This window comes from Lingula anatina, chromosome 1, assembly GCF_051362555.1.
Source record: "Lingula anatina isolate TDL-2025a chromosome 1, LinAna3.0, whole genome shotgun sequence".
NCBI lineage: Eukaryota > Metazoa > Brachiopoda > Lingulata > Lingulida > Lingulidae > Lingula > Lingula anatina.
In genome coordinates this window covers 19,397,805-19,419,806 of record NC_141767.1, presented here as the reverse complement: position 1 = coordinate 19,419,806, position 22,002 = coordinate 19,397,805, and the positions used below count along the sequence as shown (strand labels likewise).

Below are 22,002 nucleotides of genomic sequence, written 5' to 3'. Positions count from 1 at the left end.
TGCTTGTTGTGTTATTACAGCTCATTATAGCACAATGTGTGGGGGAGGGAGAAATAAAACCTCACTATATCAGAAATTAAATCTTACTTTATCAGAATACCATATTTCATTTCACAATCTAAGATCTGGGTCCAGCCTGTACCAGGACCTATTGCAGTAATTGAGCACATGCGAAATCCATCAAGTTTCCAGAATAAGCTGGCAGCTGCTTTTGTTGTGAATTTATATGCTGTTGTTTTGTATGTCCTGACTCCAACTCTGAGGCTGGAGTAGGATGGGATGTGCTTTGTGGAGATCTCTACCTAACCCAAAAAATTATCACTGAGATATGAAAGAAATGTGAAAAACTGGATTGTTTAATTGCAAAATTATGTAAAACAAATCCACTTGGAGGTCATATTTCAAATGAGGTTATCATGAAGGTGGTTTGTTGATAAATGAAGTCAGAAATCATAATTGATGGCTTATGTGCTGTCTTATCTTAAAGAAGTATGGTAGAATGTTGAAAATAGGATTGTTAATAGCATGATTCAGTTTTTTATTAAACCTCAGATGATGAACTGATGATATTAAGATTTCATTTAAACTGTATTCATACAAGTTAAGGATGTTTCTGATTACTGATTTAATCATCTTTTCTCTCAGTTAGTGCATGCTGCTCAAAACATTATGAAAATGTTTGGACAGATTTTAAGCTGAAAAAGAAATTTTTGATGGTTGGCACACATGGACACCCCCATAAGGGATTTGATGCAAAATGATACCTGCCATGTACAGTGTGAGAGTCAGCTGACACTTCCTCAGTGTGTGTAGACAGTATTTAAGCTGGGAAACAGAAGTTGTTTGCTGCCAACTTGCCTCTTGTCTTATCAGAAGGGTTCACACTGTGTGCTTTGTGCAGAAATCATTCAAGCCATTCTGTTTTGTTTGAGACAAGGGCAAAACAAAGACACCACTTGGACACTTTATTAAACATCATTAATTTTAAGCTTTTTCTTTTCGGGCAATAGTTCTAAAGTGTTAGACTTGGGACAGTTGTACAACTCCAAGCTTTTGCACCTACTATGAATACCAGCATCTTGTCTGTGTTAATTCTAGTTATTTTGGTGGGAGTTAACTGCGGATTTCGGCCACGAGGCTCATTTCACAGTGATGATGGAGGCTGGGATCCAGATAACTGGATGAAATGGATCCGCAACTCTGAGCGCCGTGATCGTGAACGAGGAAACAGAGGGAACAGAGGGGAACAGCCAGGAGAGTTGGACGAGGATGAACTTGCACCAGAACTTTTTATACCTACAATAGAACCGCTGCCTTCTACTTCAGAACCAGATGTGAACTTCAACATTAAAGTTGGTGGACTTAAGTGAGTATATTGTCTTTTGATTTTTTTGGAAATTTTTGGATATGTCATTAAATTGTGGGAATGACTTTTCATTGAAGTCATTCCCACAATTTAATATTAATAAAATAATTTTGTGCCTGATTTAATTGTTTTTCAAATTGATTTCAATCATGTGGTGACATGAAAGTTGATATCTACTTCAGAAAGTGAATATATATACAATTTGAATTTGTGGAATGGTGATTTTCATTACATCTTGATTTGTGTACATGTGACTTGTGTAGATGTATATAGCCTTAACTAAATTTGCTCTTTGTCAATCTCTGAAGTTTGCAAGTATCATACATTATGAACCAATTGGCTTTAATAAGACTTCTTGCCAAAACTTTTTTAACTTTCATAAGTTAATTTAATCAACATATGTTTGCCAATATGTTGTTCAAAAATTAAATTTAATTTAATTTAAAAAAAATGGAAGAATATCCTGTAAGCATGAGCTCCACATACATTTCTCAGTTGGCCACAAAACAAACGTTCAGTCACGTGCTGTCCACTATATGGTAGGTTGGTATAAACATACCAAAAGTGTTTTCATGGAATATGTTCTTGTGATTGAGAAAACAGACAGACTTAATTGGAATATGTGATCATAAGCACTTTACAATACTGGTAAATGTTTCAGCACTCTTAAACACTGCGCCACTTTGATCGTTGCTTTCTAAATTGATAATGGCTTGTGCTGTTTTTGTTTTTTCAACCCTGTAAAGTTTCTCAAAAGAATGCCTATGTTAATTATGCTATTTCAGTAAATGTTGTGGCAATGTGGCAAACTGCAGGAATATGCATTGGCTATCCATTGACAACATTTAGTTGCTTATTGTAACCTTCATTTAGAAGCTATGTAATTGCAGTTGCAAATGACCATGATGTTTCAAAACCTTATGTAATATTCCAATGCAAGTTTTCAAAATAGTTGTGTCTTACTGTTCCTTAATAGTCAATGTTGATTTGATTTAATTTGGTAGAATCAGAATTTGATTGTGTTAAACCTTTATTTTATTTTATACATTTTACTTTTTTGCAGAAATTGAATATTTAGTCTTGATTTGATTAAATTTGGTAGAGTGTTAAAGCAGCTTTGTACTGGTATATTTTCTTTTTCTTCCTTTTCAGCCTGGGATGGGATAGTATTTTTTCACAACATGAAGGGAAATGGCCAAATATCTTTAGAAGAATATTTAGTGGTCCACCAAAACCCTGGTGGAAAGGGTGAGTTTAAGGATATGTTTTGAACTTTTTTTTAAATTAGAGGATTTTGCATCTGAAATACTTTCTTTAACTGCAGTACTTGTAATATGGTCAACTTATTGTATATTATACAATAGAATGTAGAATAAAAAAAAAACGCTAATATAAGTAATATAAAAGATTTCATAATATGTTTTGTAATGTATATGTATTATTCCTTATTGAATTGGTTTGTCACTGACATATGAATACAAAACCGCTCTACACAATAAAAAAGAAAGAAAATTGTGTCCAAAATTAGTTTGAAAGAAGTTTGTGAACAAATAACATCCGTATGTTTGAGAATATCTTGTGCTTTATTCACAGCACATTAGTGGGAAACTTAAGTAATTACACAATTGGCTATTTTTGGAGTTTTTCTATTAGGAGCTTAAAAAAAAAAAAAAACAATTGCGAGTTAGTTAGATGATATTAGTTGTTATTTTAATATAGGAGTTCAACAAATTTAAGAATTGCAAATTTTTAAGTGTTGGGGTATGTCTTCACACTTTGTTTATCATAGTGTATACACATGCGAACATGGGTAATATCAAAGCTAAGAACACACACTTGGGTATAGGGGCAGTTATCTAATGAAACTTCAATGGGTCCTTATCAAATTTCAGTTATAAGACAATAAGCCTATTGTATATCATGTGAAAAAATTATCCAAATATTAAACATTTTGATATATAAGAAAATAAACCAAAACAAAGTCCTCTAGTTGATATAAATGATTTTCAGAGGCAAACAAATAAAAGTGTTGAGTTGTTTTCCCTTTGCTTCTTTGAAATAAAAACACCAACACAAAAAGATTTAAGTCCAGTATTCAAGTTCTCTGCTTCTAGTAATCTTAACCATTGCAATTTTTTAGACCTAATGTGTGTGTGACAAGGGAAGAGAGGAACGAGACTGTTCCAGGTATTGTGACTCACCACAGAGTGTTTGCCAACTCCTACTGTGACGAAACAGAAACATCATACAAGTGCACTACAGAGTAAGAAAAACTTGTTCACTTATAGTTTCTTAACATATTTTTTATTTGTTTTATTTGTCATTAAAACTATTTATTTGTTCATGATTCAATCGTGCATTCATTTATTGATTTTGATTCTTTCTCATGCCTTCTTTTTTTTCTTGGCCTCTCACTCTTTTACTTTCTGTTTTTAAATATTAAAATAGTATGCATCTTTTGGTGAGTATTAAAGCATGCACTCTGACCACTGGGTTACAGTAGTCTATTACAAAATAATTGCATGGCATACTTAAATTCTGTATACTATTTTAGAGACCCCTGATATCAGAGGGTAATAAAAGCACAGGAAGAACTGTATTCTGCTATCTTGTCTTCAAAACTATAAATTAACTCCAGCAAACTGATCTGGCTTCAATTCAAGCATTACCGTCTATGAAATTGCATTTCACAGCGTCACAGTCTACGGTATCAAGAGGTCATTTGTTGTTACCTATGAATGTTGCCATGGTTTTGAAAAACCAGCAGGGGCATCTGGATGCACTAAGAGTATGTATAAGTTCTTGATGTTAGCAATATCATTATGTATTATTAGGAACCTATATGATGCTAGATTTTTTCTCTTTTAAACTGTTGTCTTATGTGACATTTACCAGTACTTATGGCTCAGAACAAACAAACAACAAAAAAATGAATTAAATAATAACCAGTTTGATCTTTTTGTATTAATTCCTGTTCATTCGTAGTATTTTATTTTCATTGCACAAAAAGGAAGAGAGAGACTTCTTTCCATATTATTAAGCAATTTGAGAAAAAATTAAATAATATTAAGCAATTTGAGAAAAAATTCAGTGTGTCTGTAAATTGTGAGTTCAAGGGGGAGTAGAGCAAGTGCTGCCAAACAACCAGTGCATCTGCCATTTCAGTGCAGAAAAAAATAATATCTGGGTGGTTGACCCCCCCCCCCCCCCCCCCCCCCCCCCCCCCTCAAATTCTGTCAAGAAAAGTTTCTCTTTTTTATCTGAAAGTTTACTTTCTGCCACATGGGATTGTCACTACATCCCTTTCACATTTGAATAAAAAAAACAACAGTTTATAAATACTTCATTCTGTTTCCTGTGGAGAGTTTTAACACAACTGACTGTGCTTTTAAGTACATGGTTAAAAAAAGAAGGCCTAAAGATTTCTTGAAAAAGAGAAGAACGAATGTATAAAAAAGTTTTGAGTGTTTTCAGAAGATCAGTGCCTGACTTAGAAATGCTAGTTCTATTAGTTAAATGTATTTAATTGGGATGAACATCATATCAATTTTTTTTAAATGGCCATTTACATTTGAATATTTCACTTTAAAAAATGAAATGTTCTAACATTCTCTATAGAATATATAAGTTCCATTTTAGACTAGTTTTTTTTTTTATTTCAAGAAAAACTACATTTTGTCACTCTGAGACCTTTTTTTATAATAGAATTAGTACTGAAGAACTTGGTGGAGACTGCCAGAGATCTGGACTCAGATGAGTTCTTAAGGGCTGTGGACAGTGTTGGTCTAACAGATACCTTGAAAGTTGAAAATCTAACATTGTTTGTACCAACCAATGAGGCTATCAAGGCATACCTGGAGAAAGACTCACAGGTAATTATACTTACTGTATCCACTGACACACTAAGGATTTATACTTCCTCCGAAAATTTGGGGCGGGGGGAGGAGGAATCTAGGAAGGACATTCTCTTACTTTCATTTAACATATTTGCATGCATGCAAAATGCAAAAAATAAATAATTAATAATAATAAGAAGAAGAAGAAGAAGAAGAAGAAGAATAATTAAATATTAATAATAATAACGTAATGTAAGAAAAGCTTAATAGTGTTTCCTGTATCACTGTTGGCCCCCTGGTTAAGTCAATAATAATCTTCACTGTAAATTGGTTTGCTTTCTAGCATAAATACTATTTGGATACTATCTTGGCTAAATTTTTGAAATTAACTTTGGGTTCTTTTAAGTTTTATAAACAAAACCATTTTAAAATTAATGCTTACTAGGCTCATGTTTTTTTGCTTAAGTTGATTTCATATTATAATCAACAGGAACTAAAGTGCGTCAAATGCTGTATCAGATCAAGGAGTTACAACTGTTGTAACTCCTTGATCAGATGTTTTTTTATGAGAGAAAGATGGCTGTGTAGATACTGCATTTGGTACTTCACCCTTTTCACTGATACAGTTTTACTTTTGGTTAGAAAAATTAATTCTAATAGAGAATTGACTCTTAAAGATGCTGTTTTAGATTATCTAACAGTTTTTTATAGATGAAGATTTATTGGGTGTATTTGGCAAGAGAAATGTTTGTCAGATGTTTTTAAGTGGAAAAAAGCAATTTTTTTTTTGGTTTCATTCCGGCATGTGTTCTTTATAAACCTTGTCTTGCAATAAAAAGGCCCATAGTTTTCAGACATCTGGACCTTTCTACATGCAAAAGGTTGCAGTGACTTAATGGCTGCCATCCAATCCTTTCTTCTTGAATAACATCCTAGCTTAAAAACATCTTATGAAACAACCATGAGTCATTTGTCCAAAATCCAACACTGCTTGCAATATTAGGAACCTTATGTAAGTAAAAGAGGTTTAAGGAAATAACATGCTAACTTTTGAATTGGCTTATCAGAAACAAACCATTGCAGCTCCTAATACAAATATATATACTTTCTCACAGTCCTAGAAATAAAAGTTGTTATTGGAAAAGTTTCAAAATTTAATCAAATTTAAGCAACGCACACTCTATCAAATTTAAAGAAAAACTATAGTAAGATATAAAAGTAAAAGGTTGCATGTTTCAGAAGCTTCTCCCTGGTGTTATATTAGTGGACGGGACCCTTGCAGAGATGGCCAGTGACCTGCGGGCAGTACTTGAGGGCCATGTGGTGCCTGGCTTCCTGAAATCAAGCAACTTCACTGATGAGAACCTTATCAGTACAGTGCTGCCACCTGTCAAGTTAAGGACCAACCTTTATGATGTGCCACGCAGGGTAAGATGAGGACACATCCCAGTTAATTCTGATAAAACCAATACTATTTTCTTAATTTTAGACAATCAATTATGACTTCTTTCATCTTTAAACCTTACAAATACATTATCATAAAGATTTACATAAAAGTTTTCATTTACAATTCCATTTTATAAGTTTTTTGTACACGTACACTTAACCAGTCAAATAACAACTCATTTCAATTTTAACTTTTTTGTGTGCTTTATGCAATAATATTAAATTTCACAATTTACTGCAAGCTTTATACAATCCATTATTTACTTCTTTCCAGTTAACCACCATCAACTGTGCCAAGGTGCTGTCATCTGACCACCAAGCCATCAATGGGGTCATTCACAAAGTGGACAGGGTCCTGAAGCCAGCCACAGATACTGTTATGGATATTGTTAGCAAGAACCCAGAACTTAGCTCACTCAAGACAGGTACAATATAAGAAGGACAATTTTTTGTACATGTATATATTTTGCTGAATTTTGGGTAATCTACTGCAAATTTATTTGATGTTATTTGAAGTTAACTCTGAACTTAAAGTTATATTGACATCCATAACTTTAGGAATGAATTGTGTCTTTCAGTCCTTGGCAGTGCTGGTCTGGTGTCCACTTTGAAGACTCCTGGTCAGTTTACCCTATTTGCACCAACCAATGCCGCCTTTGCCAAGCTGCCCCCTTCAGCCAGAGAGAAACTCATGAAAGGGGAGAACTGTTTGAAAAGTAAGAAGATATTATAAAATGACTCTCAAATTTTGAATTTTTCTTTAATATTTCACACACTTTTTATGTACATGTGTCTAAGTTAATTTTATAAAGAACCATATTATTATGGGATGTTGTAAAATAAGATGCGTCTAGAGTGACAGAAAAGCTTTAGAATACACAAATTATTCACAAGTTTTTTTTCTTTAAAAAAAGATGTCCTGAAGCACCATGTCCTGTCCAATGTCATCTGCTCTGGCATAATGCAGGGGAAGATCAAAACACGTAATATAATGGATGACTTTGTCAACATCACTCGAGATGAGAATGGCAAGGTGTTTGTGGATGGCACAGCTCAAGTGGTGGCCACTGACATCATGGGGAGTAATGGAGTGGTGCATATCATTGATGCTGTAATTGTGCCAGACTCTGGTATGTTTGGTTAATTAGCTTACTAAAATACAAAAATGAACATTTCACTATGAAATTCTAATATATATTTATCTTTTAAATGTTAAATTGATTAATTTATTTATTATTTTCATAAAGACTAAATCTCTTTCTATTTCTTGAAAACTCAATTTCACAAGGATTAGTAAAAACTGCCCTCTACCAGATTGATTTTTCACTAGATATGTCAGTCTAGTTCCTGAAACAATTTTCTGGAATTCTCGCACGACTGAAAAGTGCACAAAATTAATCTGCAGACCTGGCCTGCTGGAGGATAAGTAACACAATTTTCTTTGATTAGGCTTGAGTGTGCTAGATGTGTTAGAGAAGCAAGGTGCTTCACAACTAAAACAACTGGTTGAAAGTGCAGGCCTTGCAGCAGATTTGGAGAGGCTGACCAATTTCACCCTCTTTGCTCCAACTGATGAAGCTATTCAGGTAATAACTTCAAATGTGTCAATTATGAATTATGATCTAAATTCTCAATAATTGCACACAGTATTTAGCATTTGGAATTTTTCATTAAAAATTATACCATAGTGTTCTGTGTCTGAACAAGGAGTTATAACAGATAACTCCTTGGTCTGAAATAATGTCAAATTCTAAATCATATAGGGCAAATTGTAGATTACGCTAAAGACACAAATATGCACAAAATGTTATTAAATTTTAAAGTCTATCATGAATACATGCACAAATTGAATTTCCAGAAACTTCCCAGAGATGTCAAAGAAAACCTGCAGCGTGACAGGTCTGCCTTGAGGCAGCTGCTGAGATACCATGTGGTCACACCTCGCTTGGGTTGTGCTGACCTGAGAGGTGGCCAGAATGTTACCACCGTTGACCACACTCCAGAAGTGCCCAGCACCATACAGATTGGAGAGTATGCTGCGGTGAGTTTTATTCTGGGGGCTAAAATTGTCTTCTATTTAAATGCACACTGTAAAAAAAAAAAAAAAACACTGAATAGATTGTGAATTATAATAAGCATATGAAGTGTTTTATGTCTTTAGATTAGATTTAAGAGAAAGTTTTTTGTTGAGATATAAGAGTTTTTTATTACTCTGAGTAACGTTTGGAAAAGAAAACAGATTTTCCACTACTAAAACTGTACCTTGATTAGGACTGTTAAATGTTTTTGATATCATTATAATGCTTAAGAATTGTTGTAGTAAAATTGCATCTGTAGTCTGCATAATAATTTTAACAATATGTAAATATACCATTAAGCACTTAGACTTTTAATTTTCACCATAGTTTCCATTTGGAGGGGCCTACACAAAGACAGCCCAGTGTGCACCCATTGCAAAGACTGACCTCTCTGCTTGCAATGGTGTCGTCCACTTGCTTGACCAGGTAATGACACCTCCCAAAGAGGATATGTTCTCCTTCCTCCAAAAAGATGCCCAATACAGTCGCCTGGTGCAGCTGATCACTAGAGCTGGTTTAGAGGATACTTTGAGAAGAGGTCAGCTGACCATCTTTGCCCCAACCAATCAGGTAATATGTTTTTCTTGGATGTTTTTAGTAATTTTGCAGATTCTGTTTTTTTAATCATTTTCCCTTTCATTTTTTTTTTTTTTTTTTTTGTGATCATTGATTTTTAGATACTCGTTAGCATATCTGATGACTGTAACTCTGGCTGCCAGTGTTTTGTGCATTATCCAGTACTATTAGTGCAGATACACCCTAACGAAAAAGTCCTATAGGATCCTATAGGAAATTGGGCCAATTTCCTATAGGATCCTATAGGATCCTATAGGACATTTTCGTAAGGGCATGCATTATAATATAGTTTTGCATCAAGTAAATGTAAAAATAATTAAACCAAACAAATTCCAGGCTTTGCGATATGTTGACGGAGACTTGCTGGAGGACCCTGAGGAACTGAAAGCTCTTATTCAGCGCCATGTTTTGCCAGGTATATAGATGACAAGGGTTATAATTGTAAATAGATAGGATATTCCAAACATTGCCCCATTTAAAAAGAGTGTTATTTCGGAAATTTTACTGAAATGTACATAGTCTGTAAATTCTTATTTTTAAAGCAGAACAAGAAGTGTTTAACATAATAGTGATATCACCATTTTTATAACTATATGGTACTTATACATTATTTCAATCATTCCAGAGGTTCTGTGTTGTGCTGGCATCTACAAAAGGAGTTTCTTTCTTCGCCAGCAGGTGGAGACACTGGGTGGCTCCTCCCTTAACTTAAATCGTAATCGCAACGGCACACCAGTTGTGGAGGATTCTTACATCACATCATGTGATCAGTCAGCAACCAATGGGGTGATTCATACTATTGACCGTGTGCTCACCAAAAGGAGTTCTGGTTGGCTTGGGAAAAAATAGGAAAAATATGGCTGGTGTCCAAATGATTTATAACAGCTTGAGAAGGACACACGCTGCAACTACATAAAGAACAATTACAGGACATGTTATGAGATAAAGTAAAATGACACCATGAAAAACTAAATGTATTCAGGAGAATCATTTACTGGCCAATTCATTTATTCTAGCTAGCATGTAAATTCCTTCATCATTCCAGCTTCTAATGATATGATATTGAATAGAAGCATCAGAATATTGTAAAGGAATTGTAGACAATCAGCCACATACTTAGTTTATCTCATCTTGAAACTAAGTTTTTAAACTTAAAAACTTCACCTTAAGACTATGCAGAGAGACCAGACTGTTGAAACAGATTTTACACCAATGTTTAAATTCCATACAAGGAACACAAAGGTGAAAAGTGAAGTGAAGCAAACATTGAAAGCTACATGAAATGGACCTGGTACAGTAATAGGTGAAAAGGGCAGTTTCTTTTTAGTGAGCAGGTCTTACTTTTATTGAAAGGTGCTACAAATTCAATATATAATAGTAACAATATTCATATATATGTATTATTATCAATTAACTGTAGCAAATAAAGCAATTTTTAAAATTTATAGCAATATGGAAACTTAATTGCCTTTCATCATTATTTACATTAAAATAAAAATAAAAGATGTTTTCACAAATTATAGAAAAATTACACTCATTTTTACAGAAATTAGTCTTTACAAATATTTTTCCTAACTCAACATATATATATATATATATTAAATCACAACCAACTGTCAAATTTAAAGTTACAGAACTGAACTATCAATGACACTGATAATTGTTTAATTCTTAAACCATTATCAAAAGTTTGTTTAAAAAAGATATGTTGAATACTGAAGCATATCTTATGCTTCAATTTAGTTTATCACAGACTATCAATGATTTTTGGCACAAATACCTTCCGTATACACAGAATGATTACACTAGCTGACATCACTACTAGACAGACACAGAGATTGTCTGGCTACTTAAGTCCCATTAACAATCTTTTCCCAGCTTTCCATGGAGCATGCAATTTGACTTCTAATTTGCATCTTTCTAATAAAACTGGTAGTACAAAGAAGAATAACTTTTGAAGGCTTAAATTGTAAGGAGCTTTTCTAGCCCTCTCGAATGCATCACTTGCCAATATATCTGTCATTCACTGATATAGATTTTATGGTCCATTTTTTCCTCTATTTGTAAAGAAATCCTTGTCACTGGAGACAAGTTGTGCAGCCATGGGAAAGAGTGACATCATTTTGAACCCATGTATACCCGTTAAAGCTGACTAAAATTGGTTCAACTTGGCCTGTTGTTTTGAAAGCTCTGTGGTTGCCAATCTAAGGATCTGATGTAAAAAAAAAGATGAAAATAAAGATGTTTGAAAAGATAAACTGACATAAAACAAACAATCACTCAAAACAGAATCTTTTCAGCCAAACTTGGAAAAGATAACAGACGAGTTTATAGATGACTTGCTCAAAACATGTGAGTGATAATATTAATTTTAAAAATCTTCTTAATTCTATGTTCAAAACAGGAAAAAATGTGACCAAAAATTTCCTGTACCAATAGAACTCACCTGGTGGCTAGATTAAAAAGCCTTGAAGGAAACCAAGCATGTCTTAGAGCACTGAATATCAATTATTACAGTCATCTCATGACAACAATATTAGTTTATTTCTAGTCTAAGTGAGTCCTTGTGTGAATACAACTTAGATCAGAAAATGTAACAACTATACCCTGTACCTACCTCATCTGGATTAGTGATCCCTGCATAGTTAGGTTTTTCTCTTGCTGGCTGCAATGGTGGAATTGGGTACAAGTCTGTATCTCTCCTCTGCCTGGCCCAATCCTTTAAAAAAAAAAAGAAAGACTGATGAGCAAAATTGTTCACTAACTTTGTAGTTTGATCGTATATGAAGTCTGATGAAGACCTATGTCCAAGTTTGCTTGAAAGCTAATGGCATGAAAGTATTTTGGTTTGTGTTTGATAAATAATCATAGTAAGAAAGATTGATGTTTTCTGTTAATGTAACCACTAATATTCTGATGTTCTAAATGTGTAGTTTTTTTTTAAATGTTCGTAGTGAATGAGCTTCACTTTGCTTTAAATATAAATTGAAAAAAAAATGCTTTAGGGGAAAAAACAGCACCTCAAGTTAAGCACTGGAAAATAGCCTGGTGATAAAGAAGGCAAAGATGTGTTTTTTTTTTTGTGAAAATTAAATACACACCTGATCCCAAGGTTTTGGTTGTGGACTAGCTAAAGACTCCCTGAAATAATGACCATCAAAGTTCTTGCTCTCCTCTGAGCTCACTTTGTCTAAGTACCTGCATAAAAAAGCAATTCAGCAAATATGAACATGTGATAAACTTTTAAGAAAACAGGACATACTAAATATATTTCTTACTACTTTCAATTTCAAATAAAGATGAAAAATAAATATTGTAAGCTGGCCATCTTTCAATTCATATGAACAATTATAACTATATGTAGATGATTTACATACTGAACAAGGCAGCAAAGCTGTCAAATGTACAGACAAAAAGCAGAAAACAAAGATGCACAAAATAGGTCATTTTGTCAATTTTGATACAATAATAAAGAATGCTTATAACAGCACAATCAATGCCAAATTTTAATCAAGTCTTACAGGTAACATGGGCAATAAGAATTTAGTTTCAGGACCATGAGAGTTCATAATGAAAATTCCAATATGTGAAAAATGGTAACAGTACACAAAATAATAATACATAATGCTTAACAGCATAAACACCATTACTATTTTTGTTTATACGGAAATACAGAAAAAGTTACTTGTACAGAGCTTCAGGTGGATGGGAGTGAAAATTCACATCTTGAAAATGTTTGAAAAATGAAAAATGAAAAAAGAAAATATAACAAAAATATTCCAAGAAAGCTGCTATTCAATCTAGCTGTATTAACTTTTCAGTCACAAGTACTGGAGTGAAAATGTCATTTAAGAAAAAGAATAAATAAAAAAGACCATATATATATATATATATATATATATATATATATATATATATATATATATATATATACACACACACACATATATGGTCTTATTTTATATATACATATAAATAAATAACTTCCAGAAAAATGTTCAAATACAATTTGTACTTAATCTGTGCTATGAATCAATGCGACTGGTTCGAGAATATAAAGCCTCTAAGTTTCATTTTCATTTATTCCATTCGCAGTGAAAAGTGAGCGGCAGTGACCACAGACAAATGTTGTGGCTAAAAATGTGAAGAAACATTGTCTGAACATGAAAATTATTGGACAACCAAGACTTGTAAACCTGCCTAGACATAACGTAAACATATATTTAACTTTTACCTTAAGAGAGAAAGATAATAACAAATAATACTTATTCTCCTGCATGTGACGTAAATCGTGTACAAATCACACAAGCACATACATACAAACACACTCTTCTTAAACAGTGCCCTTAACCTGTTCATTATATAAATACAGAAATATCATAAAAAAATATCTTTTGTCCTAAAAAGGCTTATTTTTATCATATCACGAGTTGTATTTATTTGATAACACTCTAACTCTCCCTCTAAATATATTAAGTACTGAAAAAATATTAGGTAATTAAAAACCCACAAAACCCTAATTATATGCTTGAATCATAAAACACAGTGAAATATAAAACATACTGTTGTGGCCTTAAAAGTATGCCAACTGGGTCACTGATAAGACAACAATTATAAATCTGTCCAACACATAGATTCATTGTTCATTCCCTGCAACTGGTTTATTGATAAGACAAGATAACTGCTCTTCATACCAGTAGAACAGTTCACTCCACGCCCCCAAGATGGCTACAGCTCATGTAAGCAGAGATGTCAAAGAAAGCCTACAGGTCAAAATAGCTGAACATTTTGTCACCTGTCCATTATGCCTTGAGGAGTACAAAGATCCGACAGATTTACCATGTAGGCATACATTTTGTAAGGGTTGTCTGAAGGACTATATTCCTGACTTAACACCAGGAAGTAAATTCCAATGTCATGCATGTCAGAAAGAAACTGAAGTTCCTAAAGATGGACTTGAGGGCTTCTCTCATAATTTCTTCATTGAAAGCTTGCAGGATACTGTACTTCAGTCACCACATAAGCAAAAATGTAGCTTTTGTGCCTTGTCTTTTAACACTAAAACAGTAGCTACTTCAAAATGTATCACCTGCCATGACTACCTATGTGAGAAGTGTTCCCCATTACACTGTGGTACCAAGTTCACAAAAGACCATAAAGTGTTCACTTTCCAACAGATGCAGAGCAAAGAGTACCAAAAAGAGATCCAAGAGCAGCAAAAGATTTTCTGCCCAGAGCACAAAGATGAGAGGATAAGATACTTTTGTTCAGACTGCAATGTCCCCATTTGTCGTGACTGCAGAGATCTACACCATGATGGCCACAAACTTATCTCCCTTGAAAAAGCTGCAGAAATTGTAAAACCAAAACTTCAGACCAAATCTCTTGGCATACAGAGAAAACTTGCAACTGGTGAAAGAAAGTTAGCTAAAATAGATAAAACTTTGGCAAAACTACAAGAAAATGAAAGCTGTGTTCAGCAGCAGATAAAAGCTCGTGCAGCTCACCTACGTCAACTGATAGAGCAACGAGAGAAGAGATTACTACAGGAGCTTCATCAAACCATGAGCACTCACAGAAATAATTTGCAAATTTCCCACAAGAACTGCAGTGCCATTTGCTCCTCCATCAAGACCACAACAGATGTAGTAAAAAACATCCTTCAGCATGGTGCCCCCATAGATGCCCTCATGTTACAACACCAACTTGGACAGAGACTAGATGAGCTACAGTCCACTTCAGCTGTGGAAGAAATGCCTGATGAAGTAAATCTCACATTTTCCACCAACACAGAAGTGGACCAAGAGATATCCAGTGGGGCTGGTCTGGGGAATGTGCAGGTATCTAGACAACCAGCTTTGCCCAAGATCAAACCAAAGGCTGAATCTAAGCTGGAGTTTGACACTGGCATTACACCAATGGACATTTCAGCAAGTCCAAACAGGGAGTATGTTACTACACATCTCATAGATAATGAGGTCAAGCTTTTTAGTTCAGATGGTACATTTAAGAAGAAGATCAACAGTGTCTCAGACACGCAGCTGAAAAGTCCAATAGAGATCTGTCACTTCCCTGATGGAAGGATGGTTCTATCTGATAAAGACAATAACAAAGTGTTCATAGTGTCACCACAGTGGAAAGTACAGCAAACTGTAGATATCAACAACCCATGGGGTGTGGCTCTCAATAACAACTGCACTAAGATTGCTGTGGCACAGGGTAGAGTAAAGTCTGTGAGTGTGTTCAGTATTGATATTAAAGGGAAAATAACTTTAACTGATGTGATAAAGGACAAAGATGGGAAACAGTTGTTCAATGCGCCATGTGAAATGGCATTTATGAGCAATGGGTGCCTTGTTGTCAGTGATACATCACCAAACAAACTTCACATCCTAACCCCATCTGGTGACCAACTTTATCAGTACACAGGACCTGATAATCAGTTAGGTCGACCCTTTGGTGTTTGTGTTGACGAATATGACAACATACTGGTTACAGATCATGATAACTACTGCATACACCTCGTATCCCCAGATGGGAAGTTCATCCAGTATATAGCAACCAAAACTGATGGACTATATGAACCATGGGGATGTACCATCAACCAGGATGGGGATCTGGTCGTAACTCTACCGAATGGGACTAAACTTGGTGGGAAAGCGAAAGTATTCCAATACTTGGAAAATGACATGCTTTAAAATGCCCAGAAACTGAACAACCTGTGGTTTGGTTTTCTGGTGTATTTTATTTTCTATAGCAGTGATTTTATGGCTGAATTACATTTCATAAACCTATTTATAATCAATTCATGCCAAAGTTTGGTGATAAAAAAATTTAACTATTTTATCCCCAATGAGAAAATACAGAAGGACATTTTGTAATGTATGAAGTACAAGAAAAAGAAATCTGTTATATAAAAACTATTTTTTTTTTCAGCTTAAAATGATGAAATACTCAGAATATGCAGAAGTGAAAATGATAGGTATGACTGATGAGTTAAGTTTGGTAGTAAAAATTAAATGCCTTGTTGGTGCATATTTTTTCTTTTCTTATTAATAAATATAAGCTATATAATTTTTTTGTTTCATAAACTAGCTTTATTTGCTCTGAAATCATTAAGATGATATGTTAGCATATCCCATTTGATGCATTCAGAGCATGTCCGTAAGAATAAAAAATACAGAAAATGTACAGAACTTCAGGTACATGTAGATGGGAGTTAAAAGTCACATTTTGAAAATCCAGCTGTATTAACATGATATGAATAACCCCACTGAGTTTGAGGATAATAAGGCACTGCTATTCATGTATAGCATTAATGTTGGCATTATATAAATTTTCTTCTTTCGTAAATTTATTTGCAATATTAAACAACATTTACCTGCATAATTATCACCAATTCCTTATTATGTGACACTGTTAATTTAGAATTGCACAAACTGTATCTGGCAGAGAGCTAAATTGATGGGAGTTTACAGGGAAATCTCAGCATGTGTGTTTCATGTTATCTCATTAAATTAAAGCAATAATAACTCTTCCTTTGAGATTCAAAAATCCGCAAGAAATACATTGCAAACAATGTATGGAAATATATTCTATTGCATTTTACCACTAAAACGGCCGTTATTGTATTAAAACTAAAATCTGTGCTTGTCAGTAGGGCTTTCGATGCCTTTCTTCCCAGTCGTCAAGGCATTCGTTGCCAATGACGTTTGGGTGTCACGCGGATTCTCGCGTTCATTCGAGACCAAAATAACATTTGGTGCCAAATGCTAGTGCAGTCCGCAGACGTAAGATTGCAAGATTTTGTACAGTGCGTCAGATAACGAACAGCCCAGAATGGCACACATTGTGGATATAAATGCATTTTTAACAAAAAGATGAATATATCTCATGAATCTTATATTCCCAGCGGGCACTCAACGTTGATTCAACATTGAGGATAGGTTGAGATGATGTTGATCCATCAATATTGATAGATCAACAAGATCTCAACATTGAATCAACCTTTTCTTGTCAACCAATTGTCAATGTTGATAGATCAACAGGGTCTCAACATTGATTTAACCTTTCTTTGTCAATCAATTTTCAATGTTGATAGATCAACAGGATTTCAACATTGAATCAACCTTTTCTTGTCAACCAATTGTCAATGTTGATAGATCAACAGGGTCTCAACATTGATTTTACCTTTCTTTGTCAATCAGTTTTCAATGTTGATAGATCAACAGGATTTCAACATTGAATCAACCTGTGTTTGTAAACCCTTTGTCAATGTTGACATATCAACTGGATCTCAACAGTGGGCCAACCTTAACTTTATAACCTTAAAGTGATAATAACTCTTCGTTTCGGCCAAAAAATGAATTTTCCTGGAGTAAACAACAATTTTCTCATACTTACCAATGGTTAATGAATCCATTTTTACATTCAAAGTTAGTCCCTGTTTTTTTTCTAAAAAGTTTAGTTTTTTGTTAAAATCTCTTAAGTGATTTTAACAGAGTATAGTCATCAATGGAGGTCACGTTGTCTAAAGACAAGCTCAGATATCAGAATAATAGCTATAACTGCCGTTTTTGTGGTAAAACAGAATATATTTCTATGAGTTATTCACAATGTCTTTACTATGAAATATAGATCTCTTATGAAGAGTTATTATCCCTTTAATCATAACCTTGATAATAGTTTTAAATGATTATCTCACTAGAGCGGTATGCATAGGGGTAATTACCCCTCATAAAATGCTTGTTTTACCCCTTTTTCATTAAAATTAATTTTGTGAAAAAAGCGATCGTCAGTTTTTTAAAAAACTTTCCACGGGATATATCTTTAAGAAAAAGAAAAAAACAGGGTCACCAGCCTTACTTTATGGCAAATTGACAAAATTTTACTAAAAGTTGAAGAAAAAGCTTGAAAAAGCGAAAAATGCCTGTTTTTCTGGAAATTTAAGTTAGCTTTGAGAAAAAAACTAGACTGGTGACCCTTTGTTTTTGTATTCTTAAAATTATCTTAACTACCTGATGTGACGTTATAATTATTTTAGTAAAGCTAATTTGTTGTTTAATTTTTATGAGTAATTACCGTATGTGCCAGCATACTTGTATAATGTAAATGAAGTGCGGGACTGTTATTAAGTGCGAGACTCCGGATAACATGAACTGATGCAACACGTGAGTGTGGACAGTGTGTAACACTTTTACAGTACAAAAACTGTACTTTATTAACAGTACTTTGTGAGGCCACACTATCAGGAGGATCGTTCAACAGATAAGGACATGGAAAACGGTGACATTGCGTCTTCAAAACCCAGCACTATCAGGAGGATCGTTCAACAGATAAGGACATGGAAAACGGTGTCATTGCGTCTTCAAAACCCCACACTATCAGGAGGAACGTTTAACAGAAAAGGACTCGTAAAACTGTGACATTGCGTCTTCAAAACTTAACTGTCTACGAATCTGTTAGAATTTAACTGTATTTGACAAATGTTAAAGTTTATGCAACATGATAGTATTACATGTAGTTAGTTTATGTAGTGTATGTCCATTGTTTGTAATATATTATATTCATAGTTAAGTTAGTTGTTGTTTGTGTTTTTTTATGTTCGGGCTGTTTTGGTCCGTGACACTGAGCATCAAACTGGAAAGTTTGAAAAGAATCTGACGACCCATAGGTGGATACAGGGGCCGGTCCCGGGGTCTGGACCCCCCCCCCTTTTCTTCCGAAATTACCTTTTTTGTAGGTAATTTTCCTAATTTCCCCCCCCCCTTTTCAGATCTGAGTCTTTTTATTTCAAGAAATGCTTGATATCTTGGAGAACACCTTCAGCCATCAACCAAATTTCAATCAAATATCCTGATAGCCTAATTGATATATCAACGTTAATTCAATTTTCAAATTCAACTTTATTTCAACATTGATTCAACATTGAGGTATCAATGTTGATTCAACATTGATACCTCACGGTTGTTTCAACCTTGATGGTTCAAGGTTGATTCAACATTGATACCTCACGGTTGTTTCAACCTTGATGGTTCAAGGTTGATTCAACCTTGATGGTTCAACGTTGATTCAACTTTCATAGTCAACGTCATATCAACAAAGTTTCAATGTTGACCATCAACTTTGATTCAACTTTGATACCTCAAGGTTGATTCAACCTTGATGGTTCAACGTTGATTCAACTTTCATAGTCAACGTCATATCAACATAGTTTCAACATTGACTGTCAACGTTGATTCAACATTGATACCTCAAGGTTGATTCAACCTTGATGGTTCAAAGTTGAGTCAACTTTCATAGTCAACGTCATATCAACATAGTTTCAACGTTGACCATCAACGTTGATTCAACATTGATTCAATGTTGATTTGCCCGCTGGGTTATTGTTATATACGTATGTTAAACTGCAAATTCAACATCAAATTTTAATTATGCTCAACAGGTAATTCCAATGTAAGTAAAATGTGTTACAAGCATAAGGCTTCAGCCCCATAGGAGTTCAAGTTCACACTTTGAAAATGTATAACTTCCAGAAAAAGAAGTCAATTAGACTGCTTTTCCAACTCAGGCTGCATTTTAGTCCTGTATTTCTTTTTTGAAAGTTTGGCAATCATAAGTAACATGGTTTTCCCATAATGGTTTTCATGGCAGCAGCACCCAAAATTGTGTGTTCTTCTATTCTGATGCAATATTACATAATGGTTAACAGCATAATGACAATCAATTTTTAATAATAAAATAAAGGTATCATGGATTTTCAGAAAATGTGACTAGCAAAGGTCTTCATGCCCATGGAACTTCAAAGTGACACCTTGAATATGCCAAAATGTAAACTAGACAGCACTGTTCTGAAATGGGTTTATTTCCATTTTTAACACTTTTTAATATAAGATGAAATAAACAGTTTACTGCCATTTTTATATGATCAACTAAGAAAATTGATGAGATGGGACAAATATCAATAGAACTGTGTCAAATGTCCAATTTCCTCCATTCTGACATTCTGAACATAGTAAATGATTGAATCTGACTGATATGAGTTTTTTTCCATTTTTGACACTTTATTACACAATACACGATAACAAGTTTACCATCATTTCTACATAATCAACTAACAATGTTGTAAAGATGCAGGAAATGTCAAACAAACACTTTTATGTGTCTTATTAATTAAATAATAAGACTGTTAACATGCCTAAAAATTGAATTTGAGGAAATGTGAAAAAACAGCATGACTTCTAAAACAATGGCCCGATTATACTCATTTTCAAACTCAACCTGCATTTTAGTAAGATTGACCACTCCTGTGAGTTTAATGACAATTGGTCTATCTGTTTTTATGTACAGACACAGATGTGTCTGTACATATTGCCATCACCTGCGTCTGTCGTCGCCGTCGTCGCCGATGCCGATGCCGGCGCCGTGCACTTTCCTTGTTAACACGATAAGTGGAGGGCAGTTTTACTTTTTGGCTTTATATTTACAGAGCTGATGAATATTCATAAAACGCAGGTCAAGTTCGAAAATCAGCATGATCGGGCCATTATTGTAGAATTTTTGCTGTTTTTTCACTTTTCAGCATATATGCAACCCTCTTAACACATTTTAAGGAAAACCGATAGGCCTGTTGTCATGAAACTCACAGAAGTAATCAATCTTACTAAAACGCAGGTCAAGTTCGAAAATCGGCATGATCGGGCCACTATTTTAGTAGTTATGCTGTTTTTTCTTTTTTTAGCATATATGCAACACTGTAAACACAATATAAGAAAAACAGATAGGCCAATTGTCATTAAACTCACAGGAGTGGTCAATCTTACTAAAATGCAGGTTGAGTTTGAAAATTAGTATAATCGGGCCATTGTTTTAGAAGTCATGCTGTTTTTTCACATTTCCTCAAATTCAATTCTTAGGCATGTTAACAGTCTTATTATTTAATAAATAAGACTCATAAAAGTGTTTGTTTGACATTTCCTGCATGTTTACAATGTTGTTAGTTGATTATGTAGAAATTATGGTAAACTTGTTATCGTGTATCGTGTAATAAAGTGTCAAAAATGGAAATAAACTCATATCAGTCAGATTCAATCATTTACTATGTTCAGAATGTCAGAATGGAGGAAATTGGACATTTGACACAGTTCTATTGATATTTGTCCCATCTCATCAATTTTCTTAGTTGATCATATAAAAATGGCAGTAAACTGTTTATTTCATCTTATATTAAAAAAGTGTTAAAAATGGAAATAAACCCATTTCAGCACAGTGCTGTCTAGTTTACATTTTGGCATATTCAAGGTGTCACTTTGAAGTTCCATGGGCATGAAGACCTTTGCTAGTCACATTTTCTGAATATACATGATATTATTAAAAATTGATGATCATTATGCTGTTAAACATTATGTAATATTGCATCAAAATTTGAAAATAAACCTATTTTGGGCACTGTTCCCATGATGACCATTTAAGGAAAACCATGTCATTTACTGTTCTCAAAATTACAGAAAGAAACATGGGACTTTTAAAAATACAGCTTCAGTAGGCAATGCAATCTGTTTGGTAATTCTTTCTGCCGGTTAAACAGTTTTTTTGTGAAAGTTTAATTTTCACATATTGGCATTTTCAAGGTGTGACTTTGAAGTTCCACAGGCTTGAAGACCCATGCTAGTCACATTTTCTGAAAATCCATGATACCTTT

General features: G+C 34.0%; 3 protein-coding genes across 4 annotated transcripts in view; 2 read left to right on the top strand and 1 right to left on the bottom strand.

Annotated features, from left to right (window-relative positions):
- The first annotated feature begins 817 nt into the window (after positions 1–817).
- Positions 818–10,168, top strand: LOC106170771 (transforming growth factor-beta-induced protein ig-h3). Of its 2 annotated transcripts, none has more exons than XM_087001385.1 (14): positions 818–1,366; positions 2,519–2,614; positions 3,507–3,629; positions 4,060–4,154; positions 5,072–5,238; positions 6,445–6,630; positions 6,923–7,073; positions 7,227–7,364; positions 7,563–7,778; positions 8,098–8,234; positions 8,507–8,689; positions 9,054–9,296; positions 9,639–9,717; positions 9,928–10,168. In XM_087001385.1, exons 1-14 carry the CDS (start codon positions 1,065–1,067, stop codon positions 10,149–10,151), a joined length of 2,340 nt encoding a protein of 779 aa, XP_086857511.1. In that variant the 5' UTR covers positions 818–1,064; the 3' UTR covers positions 10,152–10,168. The 2 variants fall into 2 exon arrangements, with proteins under 2 accessions (XP_086857511.1, XP_086857510.1); XM_087001384.1 differs by having other exon boundaries at positions 819–1,366; positions 6,442–6,630.
- A 109-nt stretch (positions 10,169–10,277) lies between these two features.
- Positions 10,278–22,002, bottom strand: part of LOC106173650 (uncharacterized) — a 28,144-nt gene continuing 16,419 nt past the window's right edge. The window contains exons 10-12 of the mRNA XM_087001389.1: positions 12,404–12,500; positions 11,920–12,021; positions 10,278–11,514 (exon numbers count right to left, since the gene is read on the bottom strand). Coding sequence (XP_086857515.1) covers positions 11,455–11,514; positions 11,920–12,021; positions 12,404–12,500 — 259 coding nt within the window. The 3' untranslated portion in view covers positions 10,278–11,454. The remainder of the gene's footprint in view (positions 11,515–11,919; positions 12,022–12,403; positions 12,501–22,002) is intronic.
- Positions 13,710–16,376, top strand: LOC106170872 (E3 ubiquitin-protein ligase TRIM56-like). The gene has a single exon (XM_013550870.3). It carries the CDS (start codon positions 14,027–14,029, stop codon positions 15,998–16,000), a length of 1,974 nt encoding a protein of 657 aa, XP_013406324.2. The 5' UTR covers positions 13,710–14,026; the 3' UTR covers positions 16,001–16,376.

Excerpts from the sequence above, each read along its gene's own strand:
- LOC106170771 (XM_087001384.1), top strand. The coding sequence starts at position 1,065 with ATGAATACCAGCATCTTGTCTGTGTTAATTCTAGTTATTTTGGTGGGA. Across the intron at positions 1,367-2,518 it reads ATTAAAGTTGGTGGACTTAA|CCTGGGATGGGATAGTATTT; the intron begins GTGAGTATATTG and ends CTTCCTTTTCAG. Across the intron at positions 8,690-9,053 it reads AGATTGGAGAGTATGCTGCG|TTTCCATTTGGAGGGGCCTA; the intron begins GTGAGTTTTATT and ends TTTTCACCATAG.
- LOC106170872 (XM_013550870.3), top strand. The coding sequence starts at position 14,027 with ATGGCTACAGCTCATGTAAGCAGAGATGTCAAAGAAAGCCTACAGGTC.